The sequence below is a fragment of the Artemia franciscana genome, chromosome 3, assembly GCF_032884065.1.
Source record: "Artemia franciscana chromosome 3, ASM3288406v1, whole genome shotgun sequence".
NCBI classification, from domain to species: domain Eukaryota; kingdom Metazoa; phylum Arthropoda; class Branchiopoda; order Anostraca; family Artemiidae; genus Artemia; species Artemia franciscana.
The window spans coordinates 17,013,219-17,033,422 of NC_088865.1; the positions used below are offsets into that span (position 1 = coordinate 17,013,219).

Below are 20,204 nucleotides of genomic sequence, written 5' to 3' on the forward strand. Positions count from 1 at the left end.
CAAGAAAAGGGTAAAAATCTCTGCGTTGATAACGATAATCTATATATAGAAGCCTGCCGAGTGCCGGGGCCCGGTAGCGAAGCCGGCAGGCTCCTGGTTCATTGACAGTACTTTCCTAAGTTAAAGCTTTGTAATGCTCAGGACCGCATCTTGGCAAAATGGTATGTTTGTGTAGTCCCGGGTTATTTCATCATGTATAATTTGTGAAATCATAAAGTCTGAAGTCTAAAAAAAACTGACAAGATGTGGAAGCCAAATAGAGTGTAAAAAAAAGATAATGTTATCCAGACACAGTGAAAATAGTTCTCATCTCGTAAAATAGCCACTTGACGATTTTTCTTTTGTTTGTTTCTGTTTTTTTTTTAAATAAGGTCATTTTCTGTCATGTTTTAAATTCATTCCAAACCAATCTTTTATTGCTTTTAATTAAGTTATTATGTACATACCATTTAAATTACAAATATTTTTTTCATTATGGTCTGAACAGCACACAAACTTTCCTTAACACTTTTTTTTCAGGCTAGCAGACCTGTATCTGTGCTTAACATAATGATAAATTCATATGCATTGTTAAAACGATCTCTCAGCCTGTAAAGACGGCTATGGACAAACTATAGGGTCTACTCTACACCGATACCATATATGGAATTCCAGTAGTATCTGCCCTAGAATACACCGAACAACGTAATAGTTTTGTATGAATATAAAAACAGGAAAAAAAAGCATTGGGAAGATTTTTTTTTACATACAGGGGGAAATTCTACGAGGAAAAATTTTACACGGGAAAAATTATCCACAGTAACGATTTCCCAGTCAGAGCAACCATTTTTACAGGCTAAAAGACCGTTTTCAAATATTTCTAATATTTTACCCTAATAAGCTAAGATCTGTATATTTTGGAACAGTCAATAAAACTTACATTTTCAGTAACGTTTCCATGGACTAAACTTTCAACGTGGGTACGAGAGAAGAAGACGTTTATAAAAGAACGCAGTCTTTCAACAGTGAGGTCATCAATGCAATCCAGGAGTTCTTCTTTCCTCCAAGCTCTTTCACTCATGACTAACGATGTATAATAGACCACATGGTTGTGTGGTTGATCAGCGCGAAAGTTCTTCAGACCTCTTACGAAGGCTTCCTAGAACATAAGCAACCTATCAATCTAAAGCAAATAACAAAAAAAAAAATAGATTTTTAATTTAAGTAGAACAAACCTTGATAACTTTTCCAAAATACTCTTCCCATTCCATTCAAAGCATCACCATGAAAAAAAAAAACTACAAAAGTGGTCAAATATTAAAAGCCGATCAAAGCATAGGTAACTACACAACTACACAACGAGCAGCAGCAGTACACTGAGAAAAATACAAGATTTACGTTGATTGGGCAAAGCGAAGTGCATACTTACTGACTGAAATTGACTTACTGACTTACTGATGAAAGTGCATACTTGCTGGTCAAATGGTATGGCTCTTAATACCCGAAAGAGTGCCAATTTCCACTGTCAACTACGAACCCCTTACCGTATGAGAAACGTATAGGGGCAAATCACCCTGACTTATGGGAACGATATTATACAACAAGCTACTATGGTGGAATTTCTTGGTGTGTATCTTGACTGTTTTCTTTCTTCTAAACCGCATATAACTCACACCCGTTCCTTAATCCTCCGTCAGTCAGTCCGTCAATGTTGCACCGGGTTAACTCATTTCTTCCTCCTGTTATTATGGTTTCTCTTTATTATACTTTTATTTATCCTTACCTTTCTTATTGCTGCTCTGTCTAGGGTAATACTAATAAATCTGTTCTCTGCTCACTTCAAAGAGCCCAAAATAGGGCAGTGAAGGCTACTTTTCTTCTCCCTTGGCTTTACCCTTCCTCTGATCTTTATAATGATACTAGAATAGCTCCGCTGGATCATATTATAGGTAAAAGTACTCTTTATTTAGTGCATTCTGCTTTTCTAGGTACTCTCCCACCGTCCCTGTGACAATTTTTCTCAGGGACAGGCTCAGGTAGGTACTCTTTTTTTTACGTGGTTCTTCTCGACGATTTATTTTACCAAAACGATATTCTACAGCAGCCCAGAGGTCTCCTGTATATCAATCAATTCTATTATGGAACTCCATCCCTTCGGATGTCCCTATATTTCTTTCTGCAAAGACATTATTTCGTCGGGTCTTTCCTGTTTAGTAATCTCTCTCTCTCTCTCTCTCTCTCTCTCTCTCTCTCTCTCTCTCTCTCTCTCCTCTCTCTCTCTCTCTCTCTCTCTCCTCTCTCTCCCTCTCCTCTCTCTCTCTCTCTCTCTCTCTCTCTCTCTCTCCTCTCCTCTCCTCTCTCTCTCTCTCTCTCCTCTCTCTCTCTCTCTCTCTCTCTCTCTCTCTCTCTCTCTCTCTCTCTCTCTCTCCTCTCTCTCTCTCTCTCTCTCTCTCTCTCTCTCTCTCTCTCTCTCTCTCTCTCTCTCTCTCTCTCTCTCTCTCTCTCTCTCTCTCTCTCTCCTTTGTTTTTATTTTTCCTGTTTCCTCTTTTCCTATTGCTTCTCTTTTTTTGGAATTCTTCTTTAACTCATATCTCTCTCTCTCTTATTCTTTTTAAAATTGTTTTCAGGAATCTTCTTAACTTATAAAGTCCTTGTTTATTTGTTTTTTTTCTGATGTTCTTACGTCAACTTCTGTCTTTAGTGTTTCTCTACTTTCTTGGTTTCTACTTATTTCTATTATTATAGTTACTACCAAGTTTTTTTTTCTACTGTATGCTAGTGTTTATTCTTCCTCATCCTCATTTAACATGTATTATTCGATTTAGGGTAATATTTATGGTTCTTTTAGTACTCTATTATCGTGTCGTATGGCCCATAACAAGCAAAGCTCCTTGGGCCGAATAACATTTTTACGTTTGTAATAGTGTTTTTAGTATTAATAAAATGATAACGATTGATTACTATAACATTGGCGTTGAAATAGTTAAGGTGGTGTTGCCGGGAAAATGGACCCACTTAATGCCTTCAATAATATAGATCGAAAACTCTGGCCTGATTCTGCTTCAAACAAAGTAAAACATGCCTGCCTTTCTACAAACAAAATGGCGGAGATAGGGAGGAGGGGGTGGTTTGATGGATGGTTCACTGGCCTACTTTATGCATGTATGAATGTTGGACAAAGCATAAAATATCGAATTTATCTTAATTTCCACAAAGAGCTGAAATAATTAAGTTCTCTGAAATTTAGCTGAGTATCCTTATAAAATGACAAGGAGTAGCTGGAAAGCCATCATTCTTTTAATTCTAGCTAACCAGCCAAGACCAGTGGTGATTTTTATAGCCACCACATAAAACAGTCAAATTACGACAATTGATCATTCTGATTCAAAGAAGAAACAGAAGCTATGCATTTATAGCTTTAAATTTACAAACGTAGCTTAGGTCAATCTATTCAATAAGTGAAGGCATAAGAAACGTATATGTAAACATTCTATCTCCAAAGTTCTATGCCTATAGGAATAAAGTGTCTAAGTCCTGGTTTTCTTCATGTGTCGAGGGAAAAAAAGGGCAGTCAGAGCATTTGGAATGCAACTTAAAACAGATGACTAAAGTTACAATGAAAAAAGAAATCACCAATGCAACAGCACAAACACATAAAAAAAAAGACAAATAAATCAGAGGCAACAACCCAACACAAGGGCTCATCAGGAGAATACACACCTGCCTATAGGGTTTCGGCACTTTAAATTTCCTACCCAGGCCAGTGGCGCGCCTACCTAGGCAGTAGTGTCTGTTTCTTTTATCTAGCTCTTTTAAACTTTTTGCTTTAATCTCACTTATATCAGAGCCACATCCAGGATTTTGTTTAGAAAAGAGAGAATGCACAAGAAGGCTTAAAAATCTTACAAGAGACTAGAAGCATGTACTCTTAAATTAAAAAAAGAATAATTATAATTTAATTGGAAATCTATACTTTTCAAAATTCCAGGGACTTGGTTTAGGCACCATCGTGCCATTCACTAAAGTAAGACCTTAATCTAGTGCTATACAAACGGGGGTGTGGCCATAAGATATGGGTTTATCCTAGTCAGCAGGTTTAGAATGGCTTGGACAAGTTTAAACCAGGACAAGTGACGCTGTGAGCGCTATGAGAAAGCTGACCCTCGTCATCTCAGTTTAGCTTGTTTTGTGCCGTTTTTTTCCAAGATTCCTGCAGTGATGGTGTAGGTAGCCAAAGACTTAGTGTTACTAACCTTGCTTATTGCGATTGTCATGCAAATTAAATACGAGAAATTCACCCTATTTGGACTTTATACATCTTGCTTAGCGGAGTCGCCATCCACATTATGTAGCTTACTGCAAGTTCTAAAAGCGCCACAAGATGACTCGACCATAGCAACAACATCTATCAAACGCTCTCATCGCGGGGAACGTGGAAGTAGACAGAAAAAGGGGATGAAGATACCAGTGTTAATTTCAGTTAGGACAAAGACTAAAGCCTTACCGCGTAGAACAAGCTGCCTAGTACTAGTAAATTGCTTTCCTGCTTATAAAACGCCGTCTGTGCTCCCTCCTTGGTTATAGCGAACCGGTTGTGATTAGCGACTGTGACAAAACGCCACCTGTTCTACATCCTCAGTATCTACGTTCGGTCGCTGAATTTGTAACAACAAATTTGATGACATTTGCTCCGAGCTGGACATCAACGTTAAAGTCAGTAAGCTAAATAGCATAATAGAAGAGAATTTCCATGCTTTTCTCCCGGCTAGAGTCATAACGGTTACAGATTACCGTTACACAGCAATGGCGATTCAGTTGTTTCACCCATGTTGATGAACCATATTGTCAAACTGAACAGGCGAGCGAACTGACAGTATGTGAATGACAAAAGTATGCCCAGACAGATCCGCACAAATGGCATTCGTCAGCAAAATGACTTGCTGGCAAAATGATAACCAGTGACTTAAGGGTAACGAAAGAGGATGGTACCTTGTTATCGGCTATGGAAGTGAACTCCTTTTTGCTGGCATCTGAGTGACTGCTCGTTTAATACTCATATTGATACAATCACTAAAAACGTAAAAAGTGCGATGCGTACCCTTATCATACTACATCGTTTCGGTTTTTCTGTGCCCCAAATTAAGACGGCTTATCTTAGATACATCCGACCAATTCTCGAGTGTGCTTGCCCTGTATGGGGCCCTCAAGTCAACAACACAAGTTACCTAGGCGATCAATTTGAGTCACTGCAAAAAAGAGCCTTTAAAGTTTTTCTTTCAGACGCAAATGAATCGGCATTATCTGTCCTACAACTACCGTCCTTTCACGAACGTCGGTTGGGTTTGATCTGCAGAATTTTGCCAGTTTCTTCTTAGCAGTGAAAAATATAAAGAGATTCTACCATGTTATAAATAAATAAAAACTAGTTTTCTAACTGAAAGCAAGGAGCGACATTAAAACTTAAAATGAAAAGAAATTACTCCGTGTATGAAAGGGGATGATCCCTTCTCAACGCCACGCTCTTTACGCTAAAGTTTGACTCTTTCTTTCAATTCTACTTTATTAAACAGTTAAAGACTTTAGCGTAAAGAGCGGGACGTTGAGAAGGGATCATCCCCTTTCATACACGGAGTAATTTCTGTTCGTTTTAAGTTTTAATGTCGCTCCTTACTTTCAGTTAAAAAAAAGTAGTTTTTTTTTATTTAATTTCTGAACGTTTTTGTATTAATGCATGTTTGATTATAGCTCTCCGCACTTAAATTATTAAAATGAAATTTGCATATTAATTCTTTTTTTGGCTAAATGGCTTTCTCTTAGTTTTGATCAGACGATTTTGAGAAATAAAGGGTGGGGAAGGAGGCCTAGTTACCCTCCAATTTTTCGGTTACTTAAAAAGGCAACTAGAACTTTTAATTTTTAACGAAAATTATTATTAGTAAAAAATATAAGTAACTTAAATGTAACAAAATACAGGTTAAACATAACCATACGAAGTTGTGTAAGAATGAATGAATGATTTTATTTAGTGATTACTCCGTATATGAAAGGGGCGTTTCCTCCTCAACGCCCCGCTCTTTACGCTAAAGTTTGAATCTTTCTCTTAACTCTATTTTTAGAACAGTAAGAAACTTTAGCGTAAAGAGCGGGGCGTTGAGGGGGAAAAGCCCCTTTCATATAGGGAGTAATTTCTGTTCGTTTTAAGTTTTGATGTTGCTCCATACTTTCATTTAAAAGAACTTGTTTTTTTTATTTAATTTCTAGACGTTTTTGAATTAATGCATGTTTTGATCTTGGCTCTCCGCACATAAATAATTAAAACGAAATTTGCATATTAATTAATTGCAATTAATCGGAAGATTTAGAGAAAAAAGGAGCGAGGGAGGAGGTCTAGTTGCCCTCCAATTTTTTGATTACTTAAAAAAGCAACTACAACTTTTAATTTTTTACAAACGTTTTCATTGGTAAAAAATATATGTAACTTACGAATTAATTTACGTAACGAACTTCTATATTCGTATGTTTTTATTGCGTGTATGAGGGTTTCAACCCTCGTCGATACCTCGCTCTTTACCCTAAAGCTTAAATTTTGTCCCAATTCCTTAAGAATGAGCTCTGAATCACAAATGCCGTAGAATAAATAGTTGAAATTACAAAAAATACTTTAGCAATAAAATGGCTATCTCAGAATTTTGATCCGGTGACTTTTGGGAAAAAATGAGCGTGGGAGGGGGCCTAGGTGCCCTCTAATTTTTCGGTCACTTAAAAAGGGCGCTAGAACTTCTAATTTCCGTTAGAATGAGCCCTCTCGCGACATTCTAGGACCACTCAGTCGATACGATCACCCCTGAGAAAAAAAAAAACAAAAAAAATAAAAAATAAATAAACACGCATCCGTGATCTGTCTTCTGGCAAAAAATACGAAATTCCACATTTTTGTAGATATGAGCTTGAAACTTCTACAATAAGGTTCTCTGATACGCTGAATCTGATGGTGTGATTTTCGTTAAGATTGTATGACTTTTAGGGGGTGTTTACCCCTATTTTCTAAAATGAGGCAAATTTTCTCAGGCTCGTAACTTTTGATGGGTACAACTGATTTTGATGAAACTTATATATTTAAAATTAGCATTAAAATGCGATTCTTTTGATGTAACTATTGGTATCAAAATTCTATTTTTTAGAGTTTCGGTTACTATTGAGCCGGGTCGCTCCTTACTGCAGTTCGTTACCACGAACTGTTTGATGAGGAATAAAATAAACATAAGGTTACTTAACAAAGTGAGATTGGAATTACCTACTCCAAGAACAAACCGTTTCGCCAATTCATTCGTTCCTTTTTACATGTCAGTGTTTAATTAGTTATGGTCTCGTGTTTTTCTTGTTTTCGTTGTAAGTACTAGCGCCATTTAGTTGGAACTTTTATTCTTAACTATGATTGCTTGTATAAATAAAACTATTCTATTCTAGAAAGTCAAGTTTCACATAAACAGCTACATTTTCGCACAAAAATGGATATTTTTACGTTTCCATCATATGTATACTTTTCCCTTGTAAGTTGACATATCATGACGCTTTAAAAGCTGCCTTGAAATATTTCAAGCTAGCCGTCAAAAAAATATATCAAAAAGTAAAAAAAAGCAAGCCTGCATAACAAGAATCTTCTAACTTCATGCTTCTAGTTTTGCCATTTGCAATGTAACTGATGTATTAGACTGATGGATGGATATAAGCAGTTTTGTCTCAAAAAGGTAACGCAGCTACATGCAGCTCCAGAGTTACAAATGAAGGAGATATGGTTCCACGGAAATGTCTTTTCGAAAGTCAAGCTTGGGTTAAGAAAAAACAAAGCATCCTTTGATAGGGTAGGAAGAAGTTATAAATGAAATTCTTCAACGGAAAATTCATAAATGGCAACGAAGGGTTAAGTTCTGAATTGAGTGAGAAGGAAGAGAGGCGTGCGTAGATGATTTGGCCTCTGTTTGGCTTTTGATTCGGAAAATCGACGCATTGGGACTCATGGGAATATGATACTGCTTTGAAAAAATACAAGTAGTAGTAGCATTGTCATTAGGAAAAGACTGATAAAAATTAAAACGATTGGGGTTAGTCAACAGCATACCCAAAACTAATATTAGATGTTGTACTCCAAATTTATCAAAATGATATAAGATCAAAATAATGTATGCTTTATAAAGAGAAAATGCAACAGAGCAACCTTTAAAGTTATCTAAGTAAGGTGGAAAGCTGATCAAGTGGTTCCTAAAAAATGGTTGATGATTGAAACATAGCCCCAGGGGCATCACTGAGATTCGAGCAATTCAAATGATTTTTTTCTAAGAATAATAATTGAATCATTTACTATAATTCAGACAAGTCCCGTTATCTTAAATTCATGAAAAGTATTTAACAGTCAACTATTTACCAACACCAGCTGGAAAGAAGAAAAGAAGAAAAACATATGTTATGAAAGTCCCACTGTTCATGCATTGAAACGTATCAGTTCAAAATTGTCCTGGTGATTTCTCTGGACAATTCTTCGAATTCTCATATTAAAAAAAAAAAAAAGTTTTTTCAACTGAAAATAAGGAGCAACCTTAAAACTTAAAACGAATGGAAATTATTAAGTATATGAGAGGATTCTCCCCCTCGTCGATACCTTGCTTTTTACGCTAAAGTTTGAATTTTGTTCCAACTATTTAAGAATGACCTCTGAATCAAAAAGACCGTTTAAATAGAATAATAGCTCTTTTCAAAGTACTGAAAAAACTTTAGCGTAAAGAGCAAGGTATTGCAAAGGGGGCAAACCCCTTCACATACGTAGTAATTTGTGTTCGTTTTAACAAACATCAAAATAAGAAGAACAATACGGAATTCTTTTCGTAAGACAGCGGAAATCTAATTTGAATGAATATTTCGGCCCTATGTCCAAGGGCCGTCCTCAACAAAAAATAAATATATAGAAGAAGAAAAAACTTACAACAACATAAGACCAATAAAACTAAAATAAGATTTTTCTTTAAAACAGTCGCAGCATCTTACTTCAGCGAAGTTCAACCAGGACTCGTTTCAAGTTTTAATGCTGCTCCTTACTTTCAGTTGAAAAAACATGTTTTTTATTTAATTTCTGATCTTTTTTTTATAATGCTGGGAAATCCGGCGACCTCCTTATGGGAAATTTCCTCCCCGATGAAAAACTCCTCCCTTGTAACCCCTTCCCTCGAACTACCCCCCCCCCAGAAAAAATCCCTCTTGAAAACATCTGTATACATCCGAATAACCAATGCTGTATGTAAACAATGGACCAAGTTCATAACTTGCAGCCCGGGGACTGTGGGGAACTAAGTCATCCTCAAAGACATGCTTATTACATTTTTTTACCATACTGAATAAAATGGCTATCCCAAATTTTGATCGGGTGACTTTGGGGGAAAATGAACAAGGGATGGGACCTAGTTGCCCTCCAATTTATTGGTCACTTAAGAAGGACACTAAGAGCTTTGAATTTCCGTTCGAGTGAGCCGTCTTGATATATTCTAAGACCACTTGGTCGATACAATCACACCTGAAAAAAAGAAGACCAACAAATAAACACGCATCCGTGATCTTTCTTCTGGCAAAGAATACAAAATTCCACATTTTTGCGGATAGGAGCTTGAAACCTATAAAGTAGGGTTGTCTGATACGCTGAAATTGATGGTGTGATTTTCATTAAGATTCTATGACTTTTAGGGGGCGTTTCATTCTTTTTTTTGCAAAAATAAGGCAAATTTTCTGAGGCTCGTAACTTTTGATGGGTAATAATAAACTTGATGAAACTTATATGTTTGGTGCTCAGCATAAAAATCAAATTCTTTTGATGTATCTATTGGTATCAAAATGTCGTTTTTTAGAGCTTAACTTACTATTCAGCCGGGTCGCTCCTTACTTAGAGTTCGTTACCACAAACTGTTTGATACTCTCCCTACATGCAGGTACAAATACCAAGTAAATCTTACCTTAATAATCTCAAAACGAACAGGGTCAACCTCAAATCGAGTCAAACGTTCCATCACTTTCTTGCACAGAACTTGTACCTTATCATCATATCCTTTAAATGTTAGCAATAGTCCATATTTAATTGTCTTGATGTTAAAACTCAGCCCTGCGATTTCAGCTGGGTACAGCTCCTCATTCGTAGCGTCGTTGAATAATAAATGTAGCATAGTAGTCAAGTTCACGTGCAATGGGTCTGTATAAACCAATGGACTAGTTATTTGTATGAATACACATACTTTTGGTAATAAATACTCATCATCTTGCTTGAAGAAAAGACGACAAAAGGGCGAATCATGTATAATACGAGGTAAAGATGTATTCAGCTCGTCACGTGGCTTCAAATCAAATTTGGTCGGGACGAATTCATTTCTTTCTGGCAGGTGCATACAAGAGTTGATTCCAGCATTTTTCCATTTGGTAACAATATCTTCAGGAATTTTCTCTACTTTGTAATTTGTGCCATAATACTTTTCTACGCAGTCAGTCTTACCTACGAAAATTGCCATGCTAAATAAATTTCAAATATTCAACAAAAGCTTGACGAGTTAAATTTTTAATACAGCCCAAAACATGGAGTATTTTGTAGTTTACATTTTATACGTGACTAACAAATATCGTTTTTAAGACTAAATCGATTTGAATAAAGACGTCGCTCCAGAAGAAAAGCTATCATTTTACTTTAATATTTTGATTTTGTGGTGGGGGGACACAGCTAGCTCAGGTCTCAAAAACCTATTACCTCCACACCCCAGGCCGCTGAGCTTGCAGTCGCGACACTGACCCCCACCCCAAGCCAGGACTTGGGATTTCTTTGAGAAACACTAGAACTCAACCCGCATCGCAAAGGACATGGGATTGCAAATCTAGTGTGTCATCCATTCGGATAAGGCTGATTCAAAAGGTTATCATATAAGATATTAAATATCGTCATAGAAAAAGACTAAAAGACGTACCAAAAATCTTAAAGTATCAAGCACAATGGAAATGGTATTTGATTGGGTGAAATGGTTTAGCGGAAATTTACAGTTCCTTTAATACTCGTTTTTTATTTTTTTTACTTTGGCTACTACAGGCCGCTATTGGTTCTTTACTAGGTTGCAGCTATTGCCATAACCATGAACTAAAGACCTTGTGGATGTCATGATAGCCACTTACACGATAAAGATTTTCACTTTCTGCAAGGTGAAAATTATGAAAAAACAGATCTCAATTTTCATTGAAAAAGACCTTACACAGATTATAGTATTAACGAAAAAAAAATGAAACATAGGTGAGAATCAGCAAAGAAAAAACAAGACAAAACATTTGGCACCATACAGCTGAAGGATGTTTTGCTTTCTTTTGAATGTATAGTTGTCTTTGGGATTCAACATAGTGTTAATGCTTAATTTTTGCGGACAAAAAGCGTGAATGAAACTAAACAGTCCCACTAATTTATTTTCACGATTCAACATGGCAACATTAACAAAAATGTGGTATGGGCTTAGTTAAGATTGGCCCAGTGAAAAAAAAAATTCGTCTACATGACAACATTGACGAAAATGTGGTAGGTGAGTACAGCTAAGATGGGTTCAGTTGATAAAAAGTCATTTCATTTTGATGTACTTGATATTTTGACGTTGATCACAAATAAATACATATATTGGGTGAACAAATAAAAAATTGAATTTGTGTCAAGAAAAAGATTTGATACCATACATTGAACAGTTCATCTATTAAATAAGAAGGTTTGAAAAGCTTTGTAAGGGGATTCTCTCTAAGAGGAAGGCTTGTAAAAGCTTGAAAAGGATCCTCCTTTTCCATAAAAGGGATACCGTTTCTAAATCTGAATCTCACCTCGCTTATCGCGAAATTTAAATTTGAAAAGGAGTTAAAATGGGAAGTCATTCACACACATAAAATGAGGAGTTACGTGCAGTGAGGATTTTTAGGCTAAACACGTGTTTTGAAATTACTTAGTCAAATAAAATATAAGGTTAACATTTAGTTAAGAAATCTGAATAAAAATTTCCAAAGAATTTTGAGATTTGAAAAAAGTGTCGAGCTAGATGAAGCTTTTCAAAAAGGGATAAAAGAGAAAAATTTACAGCTAGTGAAAAGAAATTAGAAAAAAAACACCGACATTCCGACCGAAACTTGCTAAGCCGTCAGCAATGCAAGAAGTATAAAAAAAGAGGGAGAAAACTAAATTACGAAAACCCAAAGAAAAAACAAGAGCTAAGAGCTCATATGGCACTTGTGACGAGGTTGGGAGAGCCAAGAGCTCACATGGTATGAGCTTTCGCAAAATTCTAAGAATCGATAGATTGCTTTAAAAGGAAAATCAGAGGCTTAATGCCGGTAGGGATTTAAAATAAGAGCTCTGAGTCACGAGGTCCTTCTAAATATCAAAATTCATTAAGATCCGATCACCCACTTGTGAATTAAAAATACCTAAATTTTTCTAATTTTTCCTCTCCCTTCAGTCTCCCAGACGGTCGAATCGGGGAAAACGACTTTATCAAGTCAATTTGTGCAGCTCCCTGACACACCTACCAATTGTCATCGTCCCAGCACGTCCAGAAGCACCAAACTCGCCAAAGCAACCCCACCACCTAACTCCACCAAAGAGAACGGATCCAGTCTGGTTACGTCAATCATGTATCTACGACATTTATAAGCGTTTTCCAAGATTTACAGTTTCCCCCTCTAACTCCCCCCAATGTCAAAAAATCTGATCGAGATTTGAAATAAGAGCTCTGAGACATGAGTTCCTTCGAAATATCAAATTTCATTAAGATCCGGTCACCCGTTCTTAAGTTAAAAATACCTCAGTTTTTCTGATTCTTCCAAATTAACAACCGCCAGCTCCCTCAAAGAGAACGGATCCGTACCAATTATGTCAATCTCGTATCTATAACTTGTGCTTATTCTTCCCATCAAGTTTCATCCCGATCTCTCCACTCTAAGGGTTTTCCGAGATTTCCGGTTTCCAAGATTTCCATTTCCCCCCTCCAACCCTCTATGTCCACGGATCCGATTTGAATTGGAAATGGATCATCTGAGGCAGAAGATTTTTGCATATATCAAGTTTCATTAAGATCCGATCACCCATTCGTAAGATACCTCGATTTTCATGTTTTCCAAGAATTCCGGTTTCCCCCTCCAGCTCCCTTTAATGTCACCGGATCTGGTTTAAAATGTCACCAGATCGAGATTTAAAATGAGAGTTCTAAAGCACAAGATCCTTCTAGATATCAAATTTCATTAAGATCTGATCACCCTTTCGCAAGTTACAAATACCTCATTTTTTCTAATTTTTCCGAATTACTCCCCCCCCCCTAACTCCACCAAAGAGAGCGGACCCGGTCCGGTTATGTCAGTCACCTATCTTTGACTTGTGCTTATTCTTTCCACCAAGTTTCATCCTGATCTCTCCGCTTTAACGTTTTCCGAGATTTCCGGTCCCCCCTCCTAATGACTCTGGATCCAGTCGGGATTTAAAATAAGAGATCTGATTTTCGAGGTCCTTCTAAATGTAAAATTTCATTAAGATACGATCACTCTTTCGTAAGTCAAAAATATCTCATTTTTCAAATATTTTAGAATTAACCCTCCTCCTCCCCCAGCTCCCCCAAAGAGAGCAGATCCATTCCGGTTATGTCAATCCCGTATCTATGACTTGTGCTTATCTTTCCCACAAGGTTTCATCCCGATCCCTCCACTCTAAGCGTTTTCCAAGATTTTAGGTTCCAACCCCCCAACTTCCCCTTCACCGGATACGATTGGGATTCAAAATAAGAGCTCTGAGACACGATATCCTTCTAAACATCAAATTTCATTAAGATCTGATCATTCCTTTGTAAGTTAAAAATACCTCATTTTTTTTTATTTTTCAGAATTAACCCTCCTCCCCAAACTCCCCCAAAGAGAGCGGATCCGTTCCGGTTATATCAATCATGTATCTAGGACTTATAATTATTTTTACCACGAAGTTTCATCCCGACCCCTCCACTCTAGGCGTTTTCCAAGATTTTAGGTCCCCCCCAAATCCCCCCAATGTCACCGGATCCGGTCGGGATTTAAAATAAGAGGTCTGAGACACGATATCCTTCCAAAAATCAAGTTTCATTAAGATCCGATCACTCCTTCGTAAGTAATAAAATACCTCATTTTTTCTAATTTTTCAGCTTAACCCCCCCCCCCCTACTCCCCCAAAGAGAGCAGATCTCTCCAAAGCACTGAACCCCATCACCTAACTCCACCAAAGAGAGCGAATCCAGTCCGGTTACGTCAATCATGTATCTACGACATTTATAAGCGTTTTCCAAGATTTTAGGCCCCCCCTCAACTCCCCCCAATGTCACTGGATCTGGTCGGGCTTTAGAATAAGAGCTCTGAGACACGATATCCTTCCAAACATCAAATTTCATTAAGATCCCATCACCCGTTGGTAAGATAAAAATACTTCATTTTTCGACTCTCCTCTCCTTTTCACACTTCTCGTAAGAGGATGGCCTCTAATTTTCACTTTTTCATGCTGTCGCTTTTATTTTTATATTACAAAGGACAAATTAAAATACAAATGTTGGAGAATTAGCCAATATATTACCAAAAAGTTTGGTCTTACATACCTAAAGAAATCGAAAGATAAAAAACGACAATGTGAAAAAAATATAATATTAATTAGGTATCAATGCGTTACTACATGCTTAGAACTACTTAAAAAAAAGACAGAAGTCCGCTTGGCAACTTTATTCTTGTCTCCCTCCAAGGACGTATCCATGATCTTTTTCGGGGAAAGGATTTTTTTTTTGGGGGGGGGGGGGGGCTGAAAGGCACAGCTGAATATATACATATAAGCCTTGACCATGTCATATCTGCCCCCACCGCAAACCCTTATCCATCACCTCTTGAACAAATGTACTTCACTGTGTGTTTTTTGGTCTTGCAGCTGCCATTTTCTTCTTTCTAAAATCACGTATTGCGCAGCAAAATGGTAGAAAATAGTACTTTGCTGCGACACTATCTATTTTGCTAATTAAAAAGGACACTTGATATTCTCATTTCCGTATAAATAATCCGTCTCCCGATATATTGTGGCGGATTGTTCGATACGATCAAAAAAATTTCTTTTCTTCAAAAAAATTGTTAAAAATTCCTTGGCTTATTAGAAGTTATTTTGTCTATTTTTTTCATATATACATGTTTATTATTATTTCATTGGAGTCTATTTAATCTACTGATCTACTTAATTTATTTAGTCTATTCAATCTATTAGTCTATTTAGTTTTGTTTTCTATAGTAAAATGTAATATTGTATATGTATTTCATAATGAATAAATCTTATCTTGTCTTATGACAAAAAAAGACGGAAAAAAGGAGACTCGTGCAAAAATTTGGCGCCCCTTATTGTTCATGGCATAAGACTATAAACATCCAATGAAGGGTTTTCGACAATGGTAATTTCAATTAAATATTTTTATTTCAATCTGACATCATTTTTTATGGGTTTCAGGTTATTTTTCAAAATTCTCAAAACTTTCATTTTGCAACTACGAAACACCGTTGACTCTGAATGAAATTACTATTCTGAAAATAGTGTTAGACAGGAGACATTTGTCACTAGACAATTTCTTTAAAGACATGTTTTTATTTGGCTACTATAGGCTGTAGTTGGCTCTGTACTAAGTTCCAGCTATTGCTACAACCATGACTGAAGAACTTGTGGAAGGTGTGATTGCCAATTATACGAAACAAAATTCGCTCTCTGTTTTGAAACATTAAAGGTAGTTAAAATAGGTTCAAGCACAGAAAAAAAGCTCAAAAACAGAGCAAATTAAAAAGAGGCTTTAAAAATAAATAAAAAAGACTACATATCAAGGAAGAGCACGGCGGATAAAGAATTTTGATGATTTTCTCCTTTAAAACTTCAACAGCCTTTTGGCATTAAAAAACACCAGAAGATGGAAAAATACCAAGAAAATTATTAAAAAATATTGAAGTAGCAGCTAATACATATCTTCATTAGATAATAAAATGTTTAACCACTTAAAATATTCCAATGGATTTTACCTTCAAAAGCCTTTGCAACGATGAACAGCCTTACGTTATCAGGGGTCAAGTAAGACAGTGTTTCAGTAATCAGCTCTGGCTTCCACTCAGTGAGGACGTACTCGGCTAGAAAAAAGGAAAAAAAAAATAGAACAAAAAGACATGGAAATGTTCAATATCAGTCCATAAAAGACTTTATGACTGAAATCTTGAATCATAGCAGTCGTAAGTTGCCAGTGTCTGACTTTACACAATTACCGATCGCACCATTTTAGGCAGATTTCAGAGACAGCAATAAAGTACAGTCTGTCGCACATTAGTTCCTCTCTGCACTACGTAGACGAGGAGACGGGGGGAAGACATATGCTCCAACAAGTTAAAAACGCTAATCTGCATCAAAAACTAAGGAATACCTTAAACTTGGGTTTCGAATGTGTTTGCCACAATTCTGCGCTACCTATCCATCGGAAAAGGAAAGAATTTTGAAAATATATGGGCACAACAGAAATTTTTCCTTAAGTCATTTAAAATAACGCTTTTAAACAGTCTTTGATCATTTTATACTGTTGAAACAGGGTACATAAACTAAAACCGTAGATAAATGACTGCTCTAAATTTAAAGTAAGCCAAAAAACTTTTTGAACGTATAATCTCCTATGAGGCTATACGAAAATTCACTACTAGGACAGTCTGAATACAATCAATGATCAAAATATCACCACCATGATTTACTAACGATACCGAAAAAAAAAGAATTAAAAACAAAGTCATTAAAAAAAAGGTTTTTTGTTGCATTTCACTAATACCATCGTTAAACAGCGGTCGAGAGTTCAGAACACCCACTCAAATCAATCAACTTTTTTTTATAGACTGGGGCACCATTTTTTAAGCGTCTTTGCAGGACGATGCTTTTTTTGGTTTGCTTTGTTCTTTTGTGAATCGTGTGTATAGCTGTGTTGGCCTCAGGCGACTTGGTGCTGCGGTGTTAGTAATAGTAGTAGTGTTTCATGCACAGATGTGGCTTTCTGTGCGGATGTTCGAGACAGAGACGTTGAAAAGAAGCTGATTTTTGTTAGCCCCCGAAAACACAGATATGAACGTATTTCAACAATAAAGTGACAATGACAGAACAAAGGACAAGAGTAGGACAAGGACAAGAACAAAGGACATGCATGCACAAGTACATGCAAGCGTAAATCAAGAATAAGATAGATGTTTCTTACAAAAAAAAAAAAAAAAAAAAAAAAAAATCTTACAACTTAATACATCTTCCATGGGGTAGGTATGCAATTCAGCTGCAAGTTTACAAGTGTAAGACATCGGCCTCTCTTTGTCCTTGAACTGGAACTGTATTGAGCTCAACTGCTTACACTCCTCGAATATATGCTCTTGGGGTCCGTCCTTCCGTAGCATTTCTAAATACTGAAAAATGAAAAATTCATCAACAAGTATTCAATATTCGACTTTAGGTATGTTAGACAAAAAATCTATTAAATAAGTGAAACGTGTGAAAAATATGAGCAAAATTTTAAGAATCTGCATTCGTTCACTTCGACCCAAAGAACTCCCACCCCCGACCCCTTCTATTTTTCGTTTGATAATAACATGAAAAAGAAATTAATTTTGAGACAATGAATTTGTTTGAAAGTTTGTAGAGTAGAAAATAAAACTTGAGAAATTGAAAATAAATAGAATTTGAAAGTCGAACATTAGCAATTATTAAAGGTATCCGTTCAGTTTATTAAAGCAATCTATTGAATTGGCGAATGAATAAATGATTCAATAATTGCTTTTCTATTTTTATGAAAAGTATACATTTAAAAGGAAGGAGTAAAATTAAGGAGGGGGAGAATAAAATGAAGAAAAGTAAATATTAAAGGAAAGAAATTAAATATTAAAGTAAAAAAATTAAATATTAAAGTATTAAAAGGTAAAAGTAAATAACAATATTTAGAAAACAAATATTGATGAAGGAGTAATAAAATGAAGGAGTAAAGAACACATTTGAAAGTAATAATATCTTAAGAATCTCCGCATCCAGACGTGAGGTTTGGCCTTAAAACCCTCCACCACTAGCTCCCTCCTTTTTGCGCTTATATGACAAGAAAAATAAAATCCTTCTTTATGACAAAAATATGAAAAAAAAGAATCGGAACAAACATTTAAAATCAAATGTTAGCATTTTAAAGTATCTGTTTAGTTTGTTGAAGCAATATTTTGAATTGGCAAATTAATAAATGATTCAATAATTACCTTTCTATTCATTTGAAAGGAGGTATTGACGAAAAAAAGTCCAGTGATGAAACTACATTGATGGTTTAAATATAGACAAGAGTATACAAAAAGGAACATTCTGGGAACATATAGCTTTGATTTTTTAATGTTAAAATGAACAAAGGACTATGGTTTTAAGTTCCGTTTTTTTAGAAGATAGGGTTCAACCACTAAGGAAAAAGATACAACTTCCCAGTTTCGGAATACACTTTCCCTAATTGTAGTTAGAATACTCATCGTAAAGCCAAAAAAAGATGAAGGAGAGGTGAGGTATGACAATCCTAGATCTACTTTCATTGCGAATGTTCAGAAACAAGATTACCAGAGAGAAAAAGAGATATTCGATAAAATGGTTTGCTGGAATTCCATTAGTTAATTTTTGTGACGTATTTTCGCAAACCAATCAGATTATTCCTTATTGCTGGAAAGGAAAATGGTTCTGCCTGTTTAAACCCTGTTTAACTAATGTTTGATTGGTTATTATATTATTCTTAGCCGAACTGGTAATCCGATGAATTCTTTGAATAGTGTTTGTTTTGGTAGCAATATTATTAATCAAGTTTTTGAAATGAGGTACTAGGGATTTTTTTTTTGTAATTTAAATTGGAAGAAGAACAACAAAAGTGTATAGTCTTGGGTAACACGGGGTTTACTCCGAGGTTTCCGTAATTTGTTTCTAATTTTTGCATCATAGATTATTTATGGTACGATTATCCAACCGTATATTACATTTATTTACTGCAAAACCCGTTATACAGTAAATTCTGCACAAAAGAGAAAGCAAAGAACAGGAAGGAGAAAAGAAAAAACTCACTTCACAACAAACAAATAAAAATTACAGATAAAGAAATAACAAATAATAAAAAAAAATTATACTTTCGTTATATGTATACATGTAATTTCTTAATTCTCAACTATACACAAAATGCTAACAGTGTACCAAGGAAAATTTACATTCTAAGTAGTACAATTTTCAATTAATTGAGTTACAAAATCCTCGGGGCAACTACTCCGTATCTCTAAACGGATTTTGAGTTTTCGTCCCAGGGAATGTACGGAACCGATTTTTTAGCAATCGTATCGATAATCTAAAAAATAATCCAAAGGGTAAAAGCATGCCTAAACAGTAACACAATTGACTAAACAATATAAAAAGCATGCACTCCCAACTGTTACGACGTATTAGCAGGGGGTACCAAGAATTGTTAACTATCGTTACCCTGTTTGAAGGTACAGTGAAGGTACAGCTTCCTCGGGGTTAGTTACTCCAAACCCCTCAACTAACCTAGGGTTTTGTGACCATGGAGGGAATTGAAGAAGGTATATGAATGTTTTCTTTGGTCCAATAGCTTTCTGTCAATTATAGAAGAAAGCAAACAATTCAGAATAAAGCAGTTCGTCTCTTGAGGAATTGAGCGAATTTTAGTGATACACTCACTTGTTATTGCCATTTTAAAATTTTGAATGTTGATCAGCTAAAGGTTCATCAGCTATTAATACAGGCTGACTAATGTTTTAATGTTGTTTTCCCATCCCATTTGGAGGATATATGTTTGACAAATTCTAACTGCCATTCTTATTATTCTAGGAATGCGCAAAAGCTGGTATATGAAAAGAGAAATACAGTTAAGTTAGCCCATGTGTTGCTACATGTGGCTGTAACCCTTTGGAACAGCCTCCCGGAGCGCATTACGGGGCTCTGAATCAGTTTCTCCATTCAAATAGTAGATAAAAAGTTTCACCATAGTCGAGATGCAGGGCGAGAGGGGGTTCCTTGCGAAGATCCTGTTTTTTTTTTTTTTTTTTTTGTAAATTGGAATATATCTCATCTTTGAACTAACTGATGCTAAGTGACAAATGCAAATACTATAATTTTATTTTA

General features: G+C 35.9%; 1 protein-coding gene across 2 annotated transcripts in view; it reads right to left on the bottom strand.

Moving 5' to 3' along the window:
* LOC136024952 (insulin-degrading enzyme-like) overlaps positions 1-20,204 on the bottom strand; it is a 234,273-nt gene that overhangs the window by 171,678 nt on the left and 42,391 nt on the right. For both annotated transcript variants that reach the window (XM_065700546.1, XM_065700547.1), the window contains exons 6-9: positions 17,305-17,470; positions 16,070-16,174; positions 9,976-10,505; positions 920-1,138 (exon numbers count right to left, since the gene is read on the bottom strand). In XM_065700546.1, coding sequence (XP_065556618.1) covers positions 920-1,138; positions 9,976-10,505; positions 16,070-16,174; positions 17,305-17,470 — 1,020 coding nt within the window. The remainder of the gene's footprint in view (positions 1-919; positions 1,139-9,975; positions 10,506-16,069; positions 16,175-17,304; positions 17,471-20,204) is intronic.